We start from the raw sequence: 17,582 nt of genomic DNA, 5'->3' as shown, positions 1-17,582 counted from the left end.
TTCATTGTATCTGTCCTCCATTGTGGATTCAAAGGAGAGAAACAGCTGGGGGACTTTGGCAAGACCCTTATTAGAACCCAGCCCTGGGGGTTTCATGCCTCCTCTATCAGTTGACAGTGTTAATAATGCCCAACTCCAGGAAATTTTGTAAGCATTAAATAAGATAACCAATAAAATGGGTTTGCACAGCACCTGGAACACAGGAAATAATAAATGGGAGTATCATATACTATGGTTAGTCTTTATTTTTGTATCTGCTTCCTGTGCTATACTGTGATTTCCTGGAAGTCAGTGTCTTAATAATTTCTGAATCCCTGGTTCCTAGAAAAATATCTGTTGAGTGGATGGATGGTGGATGGTGGTAGGTGGTGATGAATGGTGAATGGATGGGTGAGTTCCAAACAGTCTGCCAATCCATCTCACCAATCCTAGACCATATGAGCAGATTTATTATCTTACACCTAAAGAATAGAGAAACTAAGAAAGTATTCTTCAAAACCCATGCTTTGCAAAGGACCAATAGCACTAGCATTATCCGAGAGCTTTTAGAAATGCAGAATCTCAGGCCCTAGCCCAGATCTATTGAAACAGAATCTATTAACAGAATCTATTAATTGGAATCTGTTAATCCCCAGGCGATTCCCATGCACATTGAACTTTGCAAAGCACTGGACTAAACTAGTTGTTCTTAATGTTGGCTGCATATTGGAATTACCTAGAGAATTCTAAAGATAAAATACTGCTACTTGGCTCCCACTCCCAAAGATACAAAGCCATTGATTTTAGGGTGGTCACTGAGCTTTAGAAAACGTTCCCCTGGAGATTCTAACATGTCGCAGGGACTGAGAACCACTGGTCTGGGCTGCGCTCAGGCCGTGAGATGCCTTCTGGGTCTGAGCTGCCTGAGAGGCTGTGAGGAATCACACCCAAACACTGGACAAAGCGTTGTTGCATTGTTATTAGCTTGGGAAACGGGGCTGGAAGTGACGGTCCCAGAAGGAGTCAGGCACAGCTGTGACTGAGCCAGACAGGCCTAAATCACAGGGCAATTTGCGTCTCTCACTGAGAGCCAGGGAACAGGTGCTTCTCCCACGGAGAAGATGGATTTGTCTGATCACACCACAGTTTGAGGTGTCGCCTCCTTGCAGCCTGGTTTGGCTTCTGGGAAGAAATGACCCTCTGAAGTCCTTGCCTTTCTCACCTTTCCCTACTTGGAGCTCTTGGGACCTAAGCTGCCACAGGGATATTAGCCAGAAACAAATAGTAGCCTGGGTAATGCTTGTCTACTCAAGATGCCAGAGAACACACCACAATGTTTCTCTGTGGGAAAATAGTGAAGTGTTTGGCTTGATTCCCAAGGTCACCACTTACTAGGAGAGTGATTTCAGGAGGTCGTTTAGCCTCTCTAAGCCTTGATTCCCTCCTCTATAAAATGAAAGGAATAATTTTTACCAGTCAGAATTATCGTGGTGATTTCTTTTTTTAATTTTTTTTATGTTTATTTATTTTTGAGAGTTAGAGAGACAGAGTGTGAGTGGGGGAGTGGCAGAGAGAGAGAGAGGGAGACACAGAATCTGAAGCAGGCTCGAGGCTCTGAGCTGTTAGCACAGAGCCCAGCACGGGGCTCGAACTCATGACCCATGAGATCATGACCTGAGTCAAAGTTGGATGTTTAACTGACTGAGCCACCCAGGCACCCCTATTATTATGATTTCTTAAGAAAAAGTGATTAGAATAAAAAAATTAGAAAAAAAAGAAAAAAGAAAAAATGATTAGTACAGTGTCTGGTACAAAATAAGTGATTAATAAAAAGTTGTCATTAATCAAAATTTTAATCCATATGTCTCTCCTTGCCTAGCCTGTGGGCCTCCTGAAAGTAGGCATTTTTTTTTATATTTCTTTTTTTATTTTATCTTTCTCTCCATCCCCACCCCACACAATGCCTATCATATTGCCTAGCAACTAATAGATGCCTAAGTAATGTCACATTTTTTTTTAATTTTTGCTTTTAAAATTTAGAATATTAATATTATAACAAAATGTAGAATTTTCAAATAATATATGCACATTTAAATTTAAAAAATGAATACTCTCTTCTCTATTCCCCCACCTAGACTGCTTGTCAGAAGAAACCACCATTAAGAGTTTGGTGTTTATCCTTCCGGGCCATATTTGGCACATTTATAAGCACACAGAAACACATGATGCAGACATGCACTTCCACTCACAAATGCCAGAGCCAGAATATTGATATTTAACAACTTTTGTGACCTTGTACAAGTTAGTTGGCCTCTCTGTGCCTTAGTTTCCCTATCTGCAAACATCCTTTCTCATCAGACTATGATGGGAGATTAGGTGAGTTAACATTTGTGAGACATTTGGAATAATGCCTGGGACATGGTAGGTTCTATGTGAGTTGGTTAAATAAAAAACAAATATTGTTCTGAAACAACACTGATCTGTACATTTTCTCACTGGTCTGTACATTTTATAGAGCTTTTTGTGTCAAAGCATGTTGATTTCTCATACTTTATAGTATCTTCATAGAAGTACATTTTGTAAATATGCTTTAATTTATTAACCATTTGCCTACTGATGGACATTTAAGATAGTTTCAACTATTTCACTATAGACACAATATGTAAGTATCATAAATCCTTGCATGCTTCTGGGAATATTTCTGTAGAATAGTTTCACTGAACTAGAATTGTTGGGCCAGAGGGTATGTACGTTTACAATTTTGATAGATATTGTGGAAATTGCCACACAAAGGGTGGTACTGATTCACTCCCAATGTGGATGTGTAGAAGTGACTATTTCCCCGTGTGTAGAAGTCACTATTTTTTTGGACAGCTGCCCACATTGGACATTTTTTTCCCATTCTGATGGTGAGCAAAAAAAAATTAAATGCTTGCTAAACTGTATAGACAATTAAGTATATAAATGAATACATGATTGAATAAATGAGCAAAATGAGCCAACCCATGAACCAGGGCAACTTAGACTCACTGGTTCATTCGCAACGCCCCCCCCCCCACCCCCACCCCTCAACACACTCTTTCTCCTCTGGCCATGAACTCACTGCCCTGCCATCTCTGCCCACAGCCTGATGGAATGTGCCGCAGAGCACCCGACTATTTTCAAGTCAGTGGAAAACTTTGTGAACCTGGTCAAAGGCCTCCTGGAGAAGCTGCTCGACTACCGGGGTGTGATGACCGACGAGAGCAAAGACAACCGCATGAGCTGCACTGTGAATCTGCTGGTATGTGGGGTCAGCCACCTCTCCCCAAGGTCCCATCAAGTCCTGGGGCAGGCCTGGTTTGGGGTTTCACTGTGCTCTTGATAGGGAAGTGGTGCTAAGGGCTTCAGAAAGCAGACAGAAGTGGAATTGAATCCCTGCTCTGCCATCTGCTAGCTCTGTGTCTTGAGACCAGTAACTGCACCATTCCATGTCTCAGTTCCCTCATATATGAAATGGGAATGAGTGTTTTCTTTAGTACTTAACACATCACATGGAAGGAAAGTGGCAGTAAAAAGGGGTTAAGAGTATGAGCTTTGGAGTTTCATAGCCCATAGGTTCTCCTATCTCTGATAACTAATAGAATAGACAAGTCAAGGAAGTTTTTTGAAGGCTTAGTTGGTTTATCCATTCCATAGAGAAAGTGGTAGTACCTATTTCTTAGGTTATTCATCCTGGGGCCGTGGTTAAATGCTTCCTACATGTTAGTTTCCTTCTCTTACAGAATAATCTAATAACCAGAATTTACAGCAAATTAGTATGGACCAGAACAGCTAATCTCAAGTGCAGGCTCTTAACCCCTATACTGCATGACCCGCCAAGAGCTGTCTCCTGAACAGTCTCCGTTCACATGTCCTGTGGTACAGTCATGAGAGGTAGAACCAGCCGCAACGCCCCACACCACCACATCAGCCCACCCTAAAGTGGTTTAAATGAATGAAGCTGGCCAAAAGACCATGTAGCATCCATCATATCAACCCCCCCCACCATGCTCAATGCTCCAAAAATATAAATCCTGTCCCATAGTTCTTTTGTGTGGCCTCTGTTAACCTAAGTGGACTCTCTTTTTAATAGCCCAGATATTGCCATTGATTTTCTGAAATGCTAAGGGGAGTTAAAATATCCTGATTACAGCAGAAAGGAATTCATTGCTAATAATTCCACCAGGCCCAATTTACATAAAGAGCAGGAAGAGGGGTTTTCCAGGAGTTTAGCAATTTGTCTCTATGGAGAGGCAGAAGTGAGTTGAAGAAAATGACCTTCAACGATCAGACTCTGACCTTGGGACAGGTAGATCCACAAGCAATTAGACCCTGCTAGCTTTTGGTGTGGCGTAAACACGGCATCAAGAAGGAGGATGGGGAGAGGGTGTCAGAGGACCTGAGGCCTCGGGTGTCTCTGCCAACCACTGTGTACCCTGGAACACCTGGAACATCACCTTCCTCCCTCTGAGCCTCAGGTACACATGGGTACATTGAGTTAAACCAGGGTTTTCTCAAAGTACAGCTCATGGGTCAGATCATGACCTCCTGGCTCAAAATTTTTAAGGGCTCATTTACAAATGCACGAGATTAGGATATCTGGTGGTAGAGCCCAGGACCACTACTGGTCTAAATGATCCCTGAGCTTGAGTCGAGCTTCCCAGGTATTGCCAAGTTTAAATGTCTTTGCCTGTGGAGTCTCATCGTAACTCCTCATACCACTGTACTATCAGGAGTTGTGATCCGTTATTATCCCTGAAATCTGTTACTATTCCTAGAACTCTGATTACTGCTATTATTTTGAGAACAACCAGCTCCTTCTGAGTAATGGGTCTGAGCTTGTAAAATCAAGCTGGGCTGCCGCAATCGTGACAACCCACCTCTCAGTGCAGCAGATAGCCCATCTGCACCCTGACATGTGATGGCTGAGGTACCCCCTCTGTCCCTTTATAGCCTAAGGATCAGGGGAGTGGCTTTCAAGGTAGAATCTCCTAGAAAGGGTGTTTGATGCATTCAAGAAAGTAAGTTCCAGGCTCCCATCTCAGAGAGCCCAGATAGTAAAGAGCAGTCTTCCCTACGTCTCCATCACTACTCCCTCTACTCCTGCCACTCTGCAAAGAAAAACACTCACCACTGTTTTTCCTCCACTACCTAGAATTTCTACAAAGATAACAATCGGGAAGAGATGTACATAAGGTAAGATTTTTGTTTTCTAAAATTCAGATCTGCTGTATCATTCTCCTGCTCAGTATCCATCAATGGCTCCCTGCTGCCTTCAGGATGGAATTTAAACTTACCTTCTTGATGCTAGGTCCCTGTGTATTCTGATTCCTATCAATCTCTCCAGATTCAACTCTTTTCATTCTCCTAAGCAGCCCCCCACGCCACTTGGAGTTCTACAACCTGCCATGCTGTTTTGTTGTATCCACAGACCATAGTTTCCTTAACCCATCTTATGGATCGAGCTGGTGAATTATATCTGCATTTGTTGAAGGGTTAGCATATGGGGCCCAATTCTAGGGTTTATGAAGCATGTAGTTAGACCATTGGCCAGCCCAATTGCACAGGAAAAAAAATACCAAGATGCATGATAACCTATTTTCTTGTAGGCATTTAAAAGACATTTATTTGAATATATCATGAAGGGTTTTTTTGGGGGGAGGGCATTTTTTTCTCAGAATCTCATATTCTTTTCTCCAAATTTTTTGTATTGCTATTTTTACTCTTTACAAAAATAATGCATACTTACTATCAGAACAGCAGCAACAAACAACTCATAAAGTATAGACCAAAAAAAGTGAAATAAACTCTCATAATCCATACATATTCTCAGACCCTTTTATATTTATATAGAGATGGAATTCTATGCCTGCATATTTTTTACAAAAATGAGATCATATTGCTCAAAATTTATTCTTTGCTTGACAAGAATTCCATGTCAACAGATGAATTTCAACATCATTTTTAATGAAACTATAAAATTTTCTTTCCAGAATATACCATAATTTATATAGCCAATCCTATATTGTTGAACATTTAGGTTGTTTCCAACTTTTTCCTATCATAAATAGCACAACGACAAAATTCTTGGACATATATCTTATGTGTCCAAGTTATAGCTTGCTCATATCCTTATGAGACAAGAGCCACAAAGAGAAATTGGCCAGAAGGTTAACAAGCGTTTTCAAGTCTTTTGACCCATTCTGTCAAATGCCAGAGACTCCAAGCCTGAACCTACTCTGCTATTATTGCAGATATTTTTAGATACTTAGTTTAGCATTATTCCAGGAATAGGAACTATCATTTGGATAAGAGATAATTCCATAGGCTGTCCTAAGCTGAGATAGTATTTATAACATCACCAGACATGACTTATTATAGTAGTGCAAAGCTTTGGAGTCCAAAGGGCCTGGGGTTTTCACCTTGTCTTCTTGGCGAGTCTGTATAAGATCCCTCAGTCTCTCTGGGTTGAGGTTTCCCTTTATAGAATGTTTCCATTCTACCTTCTGTTTTGAGGATTAAATGAGATGCTATAGGTAAAGTGTCTAGCACATGGATCCATCCTTCCAACCTCTTTTCTCTCCTTCCCATTTTAGCAACACAGATGGTGAGCCCCAGATCTCCATAAGCTCTGGAGATTTGAGTTCTGTTGTAATCTAGGAAAACCGCATTTGCCTAAACCAAACAATGTAACAGGATATAGTCTGAAAACCTGTTCTGTTTGGCAGGCACAGTATTTAAAAACATTTTTTAATTGGTTGCCAAAATTTGGAAATCTAGAGATTTTACAAAAAAATAAAAATTCCCCGGGGTGCCTGGGTGGCTCAGTTAGTTGAGTGTCCAATTCTTGATCTCAGCTCAGGTCAAGATCTAATGGTTCATGAGTTCAAGTTCCACACTGAGCCTTGGACTGGCAGCACAGAGCCTGCTTAAGATTCTCTCTGTATCCCTCTCTCTATACCCCCCCTCAAAATAAATAAGCTTAAAAAGTAAAATATAATAAAATAAATAAAATAAAAATTTCCCTCTTCTAAAAACTCAGAAGGTATGGCAACACTGGGCCCTCCTCCTGTCCTGACAAATCTGAGGTACTCTAGTCATGACATTGTCCCCATTCCCCCTTGTAGGCAGACTTCACCCTGCCTACATCACTCAAGCTGTGCATCTGGCCTATGTAGGTACCTGGGTTTGAATCCCTGGTCAGGCCCGTTAGGGTGTTTTCCTTTGGGCTCTGCAGTAGATCACCAAACCGTTGAGCTGACAAAGGAGAAGAGAGGGTGCCTTGGCCAGTAAAGGAATAAATCTGTCTTCTGAATGCTCTAAGGTTTTTGGACCCATCCATCTAAGGATCTAAAGGATGAAGGATGGACAGGAGGAGATAAAGTAGGATTCAGCCATGCACATAGGGGCTTCTAAAGGTAGACCACAAGCTCAACACTCCCAGCATGCAAGCCCATATAATTCACTGATAACTGACTGATGAGAGAAAGGTAAAAGGGAGGGGAGTGGAATGGCCATGACTATAGAGGCAGAAATTGCTGATGGTTAAACCTGGTTCTACCTATTTCTTGCTCTGTGTACTTTAACATAAATCTCAGTTTTCTTGTCTATAAAAGGTTGACTGGGAGGATGAACTGATATAATATCTGAAGTACCCATTTGTTAGATGAATGAATAGGCAAATCTTTCTACCTGGGATCTTCATCCCTCATTCATCCCCTCACTTTTAGATCCTTGCTCAACTGCCATGCCATAGGAACTTCTCTAGAAATCCCTTCTCTCCCTACCTAGATGAGTCCTGTTCTCATAGTACCACAGATCTCTCTTCCCAACATAGCTCACAACTGTATTTTTACAATGCAGTCATCCCAGGGTTCAGAACTGGAACCACACATTGTAAAGGGAGAGAAGGTAGGAATGTGGTTTGGTTGAATAGTATATTCTCCTACTGACTGCTCAAGGTCTCCATATGAATATCTAATCTTGAGACCCTGGTCCACTTCCTTCTCTTACCAGAAAATGCACTTCTTTTATACCAAGAGCCCACTGAAGAGCTGTCCTTTATAGTGCTGTGGCTTGTTCATTCTCCTGGAATGGTACAATGTTCAGAGCACGAGCTGTGGAGACAATTAGCCTGGGATCATGTTCCAGCTCTTCCAATATTAGCACAAGACTTGTGATGAGTTATTCATTCACCTTTCTATTTGTCACGTTGCATGGCCAGATTCTTTAGTATCAAGTTGAATACCAGCTGGGATGATACTTCACACTTCTCCAAACCATACTTTTCTCAATGAACCCATCTCACAAGGTTGCCATGTGGATTAAATGATACTAAGGCATTCAAAATACCTAGCCTGGTACCTGTCACACACTAGGTGTCCCATAAACAGTAACAGCTGCTGTTGTCACCCATGCAGGGGGTGGAGCTGGTTATCAGCAATGGAGGATTCCGCTGTGATCCCAAGAGGTGCCTAGTTGTTCTGTCTGACTCCTACTTGCCCTATCTCCGGCCTCCTTATCAATGACCCTGGTAACCTAGCTATTTCCCCAAACAGGTACTTGTACAAACTCCGCGATCTTCACCTGGATTGTGATAATTACACAGAGGCTGCCTAAACACTCCTTCTCCACACCTGGCTTCTCAAGGTACTGTCCTTCCAATAAAGGTGATTTGTGTTAGGATCTCTATGTGGCCCTCACAGCAAGGTTAAAAGAGTTAAGAAGCAGGGGGTAAGAAAGAGAGAAAGAGGAAGGGAAGAGAAGGGAAAGGAAGGGAAGGGAAGGGAAAGAAAGAAAAGGAAAGGAAAAGGAAAGGAAACAGAAAAGGAAAAGGAAAATAATTAGCCCAATAAATTTGTTTGCTATGTCCCCAAACTCTTGACTTGGCCAGTTACTGTTCTGGCACTACTTTTCCTGTCACATAAGGTTTCAAGTGACTTTCACATTTAGCACAACAATAACCCCCCTGGACATGTTTTACAGTTTTAATAACATTTCAAACATCACCTATAAATCATTAGCATGCCCAGTGAGGCTGTTTTCCTTTCTCTTGAAAACAGTGTTGTAGCTGGACAGTGTTCTGAAGGATTTCCTTTGGCTTTTTGAAAAGCTGGGCTCATGTCTTATAGGGTTCCAGGAAAATCCCTACAAACACACACATGAGCCAATAGACAGTCTAAAAGGCACAATTGGCAAAAATCAGGAGACACTCCCAATGGAAACCACAGACCAGCCTCTCCCTGACTGACCATTCACACCCAGGGTGACAGGCCAGCTGACAGACGTGTGTGCAGAGCTTCCTCCTGCTCCTCATAAGTAGGGAGACACCTCCCCTTGGCTCCCTCTCAGCCCCGGGTGATTTGGGTAATCTCTTGTCCTCAGTGGTTCAGATGAGCAGTGCACATCGCAGGTCATGCAGACAGGCCAGCAGCACCCCCAGACTTCACCGCAGCTGAAGGAGACGCTCTATGAGATCATCATAGCTACTTTGACAAAGGAAAGGTAATTTACCCCTGCCTCCCTCTCTCTGTGGAGATCGTGGCTATGGGGAAGGGTGGTTCCTTCCCATACTCTGCACCCCATCCATCTGCGCGTCTGGTTAGCTCTCCCTCCCAATTCTGAGTCTGGTCACTTTGCTCCACCTTCTCACACCCTCCATTCAGGGCCTCTCATTGTTCACTTGGATACTCAATGGGTTCTGAGAAATCTGCCTGCTCCCTCTAGTGCCGTCCAACAGATCACCTCTGTACAGGAAATGGCTCCCACATTCCACCAGAAAGAGTACACAATCCTGTCTGTGACCTGTGAGGCCTCACATGAGCTGTCTTCTGACCGCTTCTCTTGTTTCATCCCTGCCAGCTCCCTCTTGCCCCCATGCTGTATCCCAAATTCGTTTCCACATCAGCGTCTTTGCACTTGCTTTTCCATCTTAGAACATTTTTCCTCCGTAGCTTCCATGGAAGACTCCCTCTCAGAGCTCAGAGCTTTGCTCAGATGTCCTCAAGGACACCTTCCCTGACCAACCCTAGGCAAAACAGCGCCCCTGCCCCGAGTCACCTTTATTGCCTCTTCAAAGCACTTGTCACTATCAGACATCACCTTGTTCCTTTTGTTTTACATTCATTGTTTGGCTTGTCATTTTAGAATGCCACAAACACAAAGACATGTCCACTGCTGAATGTCCAGTGGTTAGTGCAGAGCCTGGCATGCAGGACAAATAATATATGTTGAATAGGTGAAATGAATTACATGAATGAATGACAGGGGTGATGCCAATTGATCTTTAAACAACAAGGACAAAATGTTTGGTTGGGAGGAGATTAACCAGACCAACTGATACTCATCCCTCCAGTCCCCAGTGGACCTTCAAGAAGCACCAAGCCAAATGCAACCATTCAGCCTGTAGGAGATGTGGCATGTGGCTAAGGGCTTAGGCTCTGGAGTCAGCCTGGTTCAAATGTTGCTCCTCTGTCACAGTTCCCTTGACCTCTTAGAGACTCCAATTCCCATCCAAAATAATGATACTAATAGTACCTACTTCCTAGTTGTATTGTGAAAATTATGTAAGAGAATGCAGGTAGAACACCTAAGCTAGGACCTGGTACATAGTCATATTTTCTTAAATTTAACTGTCATCATTACCCTACTCTGCCTTCAAGGCCCCAGTTGATTGGCACTTCCTCCATCAAAACCTTTTTTGAGTCCTCCAGCTTACCGACAGCTTTGCCTCTCCTCTGAATTACAAGACCTCTTACTAGTCATCTGGACATAATTTAGGTGACTTAATTTGATCTGTTCTGTCACTGCAGTTCATTGTATCTGTCTTAGCCTGATCTCCCCACCGTTCCCTGGAAAGACAGAATGAGGTAATGTCTGTGGAAGGGCTTATAAATTCCCAGGAGTTGAGCAGTTGGAGACCACTGTTTTTATAATTTACAATTATAAGCCTCTTGAGGGCAGTGAGTCTGCCGTTGCTGAAACCTCCTGCCCTGCTGACTTCAAGTCAGAGCTTACTATTTGTTTACAGCTGATTCAGTGCATCATGGTGTGAAAGCCCCAACAGGACGTGTTGAGCTTTGTCTTCTGCCATGTATCCAGTTCAACTCACCCTATGCTGAACAGAGAGGAAAAAAGATGCCATCCCTCATCTCAAGGACCTTATCATCTAGTTGCCAAAACAGACAAACAATCATGATCTTCTTGCATATTACCCTTGGTGTTTGTGCAATAATGAGAATGAGGGAGAGAAAAGTAGTGCCCAGGTACTTTGGGAGCAGAGAGGAGAGAGCAGATGGGTACAAGCTCACTTCAATAGCCACTGCTGTGGAAACTTCCATAATGAAGCCCAAACTCTTGAGCATCCCCTTACCTCCTCTCCCCATACCTTCCCTCATGTAGATTTATTGCTGCAGACACACACCAATAGCCTCTACTTTGCAAGTCCATCTGTCAATATTTTGTGGACTCCTCTACATCCCCAAAACCAATTCTTGCATCTATTTATGTGTATGCTTTACCCCACGTACATTTCAGGACAGGAGAGGACTGTGTCTTGTCCATATTTATGCCTATTCCATCACTGTATACCATACCATGCCTAGAAGCCAGGCGGTACTCAATAATCAATGTATGAGATTCAGAGGGATCAGTGACTGTCAGAGGTCCTGGTGGCCATACAGGCAGACTCAGGAGGAAATCCTAGATATCTGACTCCCCTCCCTGGCCCATCAGTGGTCTCTTAACACATTGGTGAGGGCATTTCTGGCAGATTATGGTACAGAGTTTGCAAAGATCTCCACATGAGCCAAAAAGTCCCCTGACCCAGCCCAGGGGACTTTACCACCGTCTTCTTGTTCAGGCTGAACAGAAAGAAAGCCCCAGCCCAGCCTGGCCTGTAGACTTGGTTCCTCCTGGCACATAAAGCATTTTTATGCTGCTCACTAAGTTGTCCACGGGGTTTACAGCCGTGGCTCCTCCACTCGGCACTTGCTTTTATTTATTTTATGCTTGGATGCAGAGAGAGCATTTTTGCTACACAGCACACACTACATTTTGGCAACCTCCCTCTCTCCTTCCCCCACCTCCCCTAGCTTCTCCAATTTAGATGCATTTTCCCATTTTAAACTGAATATGAAATGTGATGGGTGTCCCTTGAGATTGCCAGATCTCCAGCCCACTCTGCATCTCCCGCCTCTGCAGAGGCTCCCGACCCCCTTCAGTCTAAGATGGAAGGATGATCTATCGATTCACCTAAGAGCAGAGGAAAAGGGTTTGCTTTTCCAGGATTTTTTTTTCAAATGGAAAATGCCTATTTACAAAAAGTTCTAATCACTCTCGTTATACTCAGCTCCACCGCTACCTCTGTGCAGCCCCCCTCCCCACTCATGTACCCCAAATAACCCCAAGTGACAAGTATAAAGTTTCAGTTACACAAGATGAGAAAGTTTTAGAGATCTACTGTACAACAATAGGTCTATAGTTAACAATTCTCAGGTCACACCCAGGTGTGCATTCTAGCCCAGCTTTGGGTTAGGCATGTGACCTAGGACAATGTCTCTGCCTGTCTGAACCTCCATTTCTCACCTGGGAAATGCAGCTGTTACTAGACACCTCCCAGAGTGTTTGTGAAGACCCAAGAAGCATGCAGATAAAGCATTTAGCCTAGTCTCTGGCTGCTCCATTATTTGCCACGAAACTAGAGTGGGGCGGGGGAAGGGTCATGCTCACTGGTAAGTACCTGGCTTGCCGTGCATGGGGCCGGGCCTGGGCTGGAGTGAGGCTTGCAGTACAGTCCCAGGAGTCAAGCTGCCTTGAGTCCCTTCCTCAGCAAGGGTTCTGCAAGCTTGGATGTACCTCCTAACCTTTGTGTCCATGACCTTCCTATAGATGTGGGAAGAAGCCATCAGTCTGTGCAAGGAGCTGGCGGAACAATACGAGATGGAGATCTTTGACTATGAGCTCCTGAGCCAGAACCTGGTAAGACAGGGTGCCCAGGGCCTCAGCTCCCCAGAGAGGCTGGGGAGAGAAGCAGGAGGCCGGGTGGGGTCAGGACACCAGAAAAAGAGTGTACGTAGGGCCTGAGCTGAGTAAGGCTGTGCTGAAAGCCTTCCTTCCAGTTGGGAATATTTCCAGAAGAAGGCATTCTGGGAAAACTCATTAGTGACAGTTTCCCGGATGGAGTAGTAAGTACCTGCTTGGCACTGGGGCTGCTGCTGCCGTTGCACACCCAATAAACACTGTGCTACATTTGCAGTAAAATCGCTACAAATCACTAAGCCAATTAAATAAAAACGCAAATTTGTGCTTTCTGATTAACAGATAAATCACATTAAAATGCTCCCCATCTGGCCATTCCCCATTAGCTCCTCGGTGCTTGTGATTGGTGGGGGGTGGGGGGTAAGTGGAGAGTGGGGGAGCCAGCCTAGCCTACTTGTGCTGCAGATGCCAGGGCTTGGCGGGGAAGTGGCCTCTGCAGAGAAAATGCAGAACGTTTGGGCTGCTCCCCCCTTGTACACCTCCTACATATTTCCTGGCCACCTCAGAGCCAGGACACCAGTGCCCCATGGTAGCCTATTTTGACAGGCCAGTCCAGCTCTGTCCAGGGAACTATAAAATGAGAGTCCAAACATGGAGAGATGATTTATTGTTTCTTCGTGGGGGGATGGGTATTGAATGCAGTATTCTTGTTAAAAGCAGCTGGGCTGTTAGCTGTTTGTACTGTGTGTAAGATATGATGCAAACACACATGTAGTCACAGCAAGAAACACTTATATCTGCCCTACACATACATCCACATAGATATTTGCAAACATGGGGGCACACATGCACACATGCATCCAGTACACATTTGTGCACACACACATGCACATACAGTACACATTCATGCATACACACAGTGAACATTCATGTGCACACATGCACACACGTACCTAGTACACATTTGTACACACACATGCACATACACACAGTACACATTCATGCACATGTTGATGTACATGCATGCCCATTCTCCAAGTCCATGTTGCACAGGCTTGTGTCCATGCACACTTATCTCCCATATTGTATCAAATTTAAGATGCCATCAGTCTGAGATGCAGTCTTTTTTTGTATGTGCCTTGTCATGATTTCTATCTGACTAATAGCAATTCTAAGATGCTATCAGGTGTAAAGTAAGATGTAAACTGTTTTCAGAGATGTTAAAATATGAAGAATGCACACCTATTAGAATTGATGAAATACGTCAAGGGTACATACAAGGGAAGATACATATATCTGGAGATATTTATGCATCCATAGACCCCCACAAACACATGCCTTGTGTGCCCGAAGGAGAGAGCAGCATGGCGAGGTGGGGGCTCTGGATAGCTGGCTGGATTCAGCTTCATACTTACTAGCTGCACTGTGAGATACAAAAAACATTTCTTTATCTGCAAAACAGACATACGAAACTTGTGGGTTGTTAAGAGGATGATGTGAGTAAATGAGCTGGTGCAGGTAGAGTGATTAACGTGGAACCTGGTATAGGGTGAATACAGCCATTGCTATTATGATTATAGACATACCCACAGATTTGCAAATATGTGCAGTGGGCATCTTGGTTCTGGTATAATGATCGTCTCTCAAGAGTGGCCTCTCTGGACTTTAAGAAACAAAACAGATGAACATAAGGGAAGGGAAACAAAAATATATAAAAACAGGGAGGGAGACAAAACAGAAGAGACTCATAAATATGGAGAACAAACTGAGGGTTACTAGAGGTTGTGGGAGGGGGGATAGGCTAAATGGGTAAGGGGCACTAAGGAATCTACTCCTGAAATCATTGTTGCACTATATGCTAACTAATTTGGATGTAAATTTTAAAGAATAAAAATAAAATTAAAAAAAAGGAGTGGCCTCTCTGAGTTGAATGTGCCTTTGATACACATATCTATGTTGTTACAAGCTGTGAGTTTTCTCCTTCCAGATCCAGCAGGCAAAATTCTATGAAAACATCATGAAAATCCTCAGGCCCAAGCCAGACTACTTTGCTGTTGGATACTATGGCCAGGGATTTCCTTCCTTTCTGCGGGTGAGTTTGTGGGTGACTGAGACCCAGGCCAGGGGCCTGGGGCCTCTCAGCTGCCGCTTTGTGCTTCAGGGATCCGCTTGTACTGAGACTATGTGCTCTCCTCCATCTGAGGGCTGCCCTCACCCCCAGCACATGCCCAGTCTCCTCCATCATCACCACCCTCAGCTACCCCATGTTCCTATAGATACACAGCAACCAGAGCTGCCCCATGAGGTAGCGAGCTCCCCATCTCTTGAGTGTGGTGTTCAAGGAGAGCCAGTGGACCTCTGCTACCCTGCCAGCACTGTAGAGCTCTGGTTCTCAGACCTTTTGGGCTCAGGAATATCTTTTCTCTCTGAAAAGTTATTGAGGTCTCCAATGAACTTTTGTATTGATAGACTCTAGCTGTCTACATTTATCATATTCAAAATTAAAACTAAGAAAATTTTAAAATATTTATCAATTTATTTAAAAATAACAATAATTAACCTGTCACGTGTTAACTTGCATCATTATGAAAAAATAGTTATATTTTCCCATAAAAAATGTGTGCCAACAGTGAGATTGCTACATATTTCTATAAATCTCTTTAATATTTAGATTAAGAGAGGATGGCTAGGTACTTACACTTTCTTCTGCATTTAGTCTGTAGTGATAGACTACACATATCATGCAGCTTCTGGAAAATTCTACCACACATCTGAAAGAATGATAGTGAAAAAGGCAAATAACAACTGACCATTATTATGAAGAGTGCTCCTTGATCTCATGAGGCCCTGAAAGGGTTTTAGGGACCTTCAGGGGTCTCTGGAGCATACTTTTTTTTTTTTTAACATTTATTCATTTTTGAAAGGCAGAGAGACACAGAGCACAAGTGGGGGAGGGGCAGAGAGAGAGAGAGAGAGAGGGAGACACAGAATCTGAAGCAGACTCCATGCTCTAAGCTGTCAGCACAGAGCCCTATGTGAGGCTCGAACCCATGAACTATGAGATCATGACCTGAGCTGAAGTCGGATGCATAACTGATGGAGCCACCCAGGCCCCCCTCTGAGCATACTTTCTGAAGTAATGCTCTTGTGGATTATTCACTGATCATGTAGAGAGTTGGATTAGGTCAGCTGTAGGCTTCTTTCCCATAGGACTCCATCCAGTGAACCTGAAGTTCAATGTTATAGTCAGGGACATTCAAAAGAAACAGCAAATCTGATCTCTGACCTTACTTGATTTGCAGTCTAGTTGAGAAGCTAAGTTACTCACTGTTACCAGTCAATGGGGGAAGTCAGAGTGGACTCACAAAAGTAAGCACCACAGGCTGCAAAAGAGGTAGAGAATGAGGGTTTCCTCATTGGAGTAGAGGTGGCTTTCCAAACCTGATTGTACATCAGAACCCCCTGGAAACATGTTAAAAACACATATTTCTGGATCTTACTCCCACAGATTCCATTTCAGCAGGTCTAGAGCAAGGCCTATGGATCTGAACTTCTAGAAGTCTCCTAGGCCCATCTGACAATCACCCAGATTTGGAAGCACTGACATGCAGAGGTGACAGACGTGGGTTTAGATTGAAGAGCTTCTGGGCCAGTAGAGGTGGCACGGATGGTAGATACGATCTAGAACAAGGTTTCTCAACCTCAGCTCTACTGACATTTTAGATCAGGTTGTTCTTTGTTAAGGGGGCCGTCCTGTGCATTAAAGGACATTTAGTAGCATTCTGGGCTTCTACCCAGGGGGTTCCGGTAGCTTCCCCTCCCCCAAGTTGTGACAACCAAAAATATTTCCAGACATGGCCAGTATCCCTTAGGAGGCAAAATCACCTCCTATTTGAAAACTACTGATCTAGAGAAGGCTAACATAGTCAAAGAAGGGTAAAGAATGTATTTTCATGGATTTAGAGCCAGGAGCTATGTGATGAAGGACCCCAAAACTGGTACCTTCCACCCTGCAGGCCCAGCCTACATGGCTCATTAAAGGCAGGAGGGACCTTTTGTGGTCATGCAAACAGAAGACCAGGTATGACACACTGAAAGCTGAGTGAGGAACAGTTCTGGAACTTACACATAGGACAGTTTGAAAAAGTTCTCAGCATCCACAATCCCCTCTCCTTTTAGAATCATTCTTTTTAAAGAAGTGGTATACCTAGCTAGGTCTGTGAGCTGAGCTTTTCTTTTCTGTGGTGGGGAAGCAGAAAGGAGACAGATCTCTAGGAGGTCACCAGAGCCGGTGCTCATGTCACAAGCCCCCCAGCTTTGCTTGCATCATGTTTTCCAAGCCTAAGCCCTAAGATCTCTGTTGGGTGTCATTTCTCTGCAGAACAAAGTGTTCATCTACCGAGGGAAGGAGTATGAGCGAAGAGAAGATTTCCAGATGCAGCTGATGAGCCAGTTCCCCAATGCAGAGAAGATGAACACAACCTCTGCCCCTGGGGATGACGTGAAATGCCCAGGCCAGTGTATCCTTGGAGAATGGCCCAGCAGGCCAGGCAAAGGCCCAGAGCCCCACCTTAGAGCTTAGAAGCTGCTGCCAGAATCATGCA

At 43.8% G+C, this 17,582-nt stretch overlaps 1 protein-coding gene across 1 annotated transcript in view; it reads left to right on the top strand.

Annotated features, from left to right (window-relative positions):
• Positions 1–17,582, top strand: part of DOCK2 (dedicator of cytokinesis 2) — a 417,962-nt gene that overhangs the window by 372,441 nt on the left and 27,939 nt on the right. Inside the window, 8 exon segments of the mRNA XM_030327773.1 lie at positions 3,106–3,262; positions 5,156–5,196; positions 8,559–8,654; positions 9,385–9,482; positions 9,485–9,504; positions 12,889–12,978; positions 14,966–15,070; positions 17,360–17,498. Of these exon segments, the coding sequence (XP_030183633.1) occupies positions 3,106–3,262; positions 5,156–5,196; positions 8,559–8,654; positions 9,385–9,482; positions 9,485–9,504; positions 12,889–12,978; positions 14,966–15,070; positions 17,360–17,498 (746 nt within the window).

The sequence above is a fragment of the Lynx canadensis genome, chromosome A1, assembly GCF_007474595.2.
Source record: "Lynx canadensis isolate LIC74 chromosome A1, mLynCan4.pri.v2, whole genome shotgun sequence".
NCBI lineage: Eukaryota > Metazoa > Chordata > Mammalia > Carnivora > Felidae > Lynx > Lynx canadensis.
The sequence above is the reverse complement of the archived record's forward strand: the minus strand, read 5'-3'. Positions and strand labels throughout refer to the sequence as shown.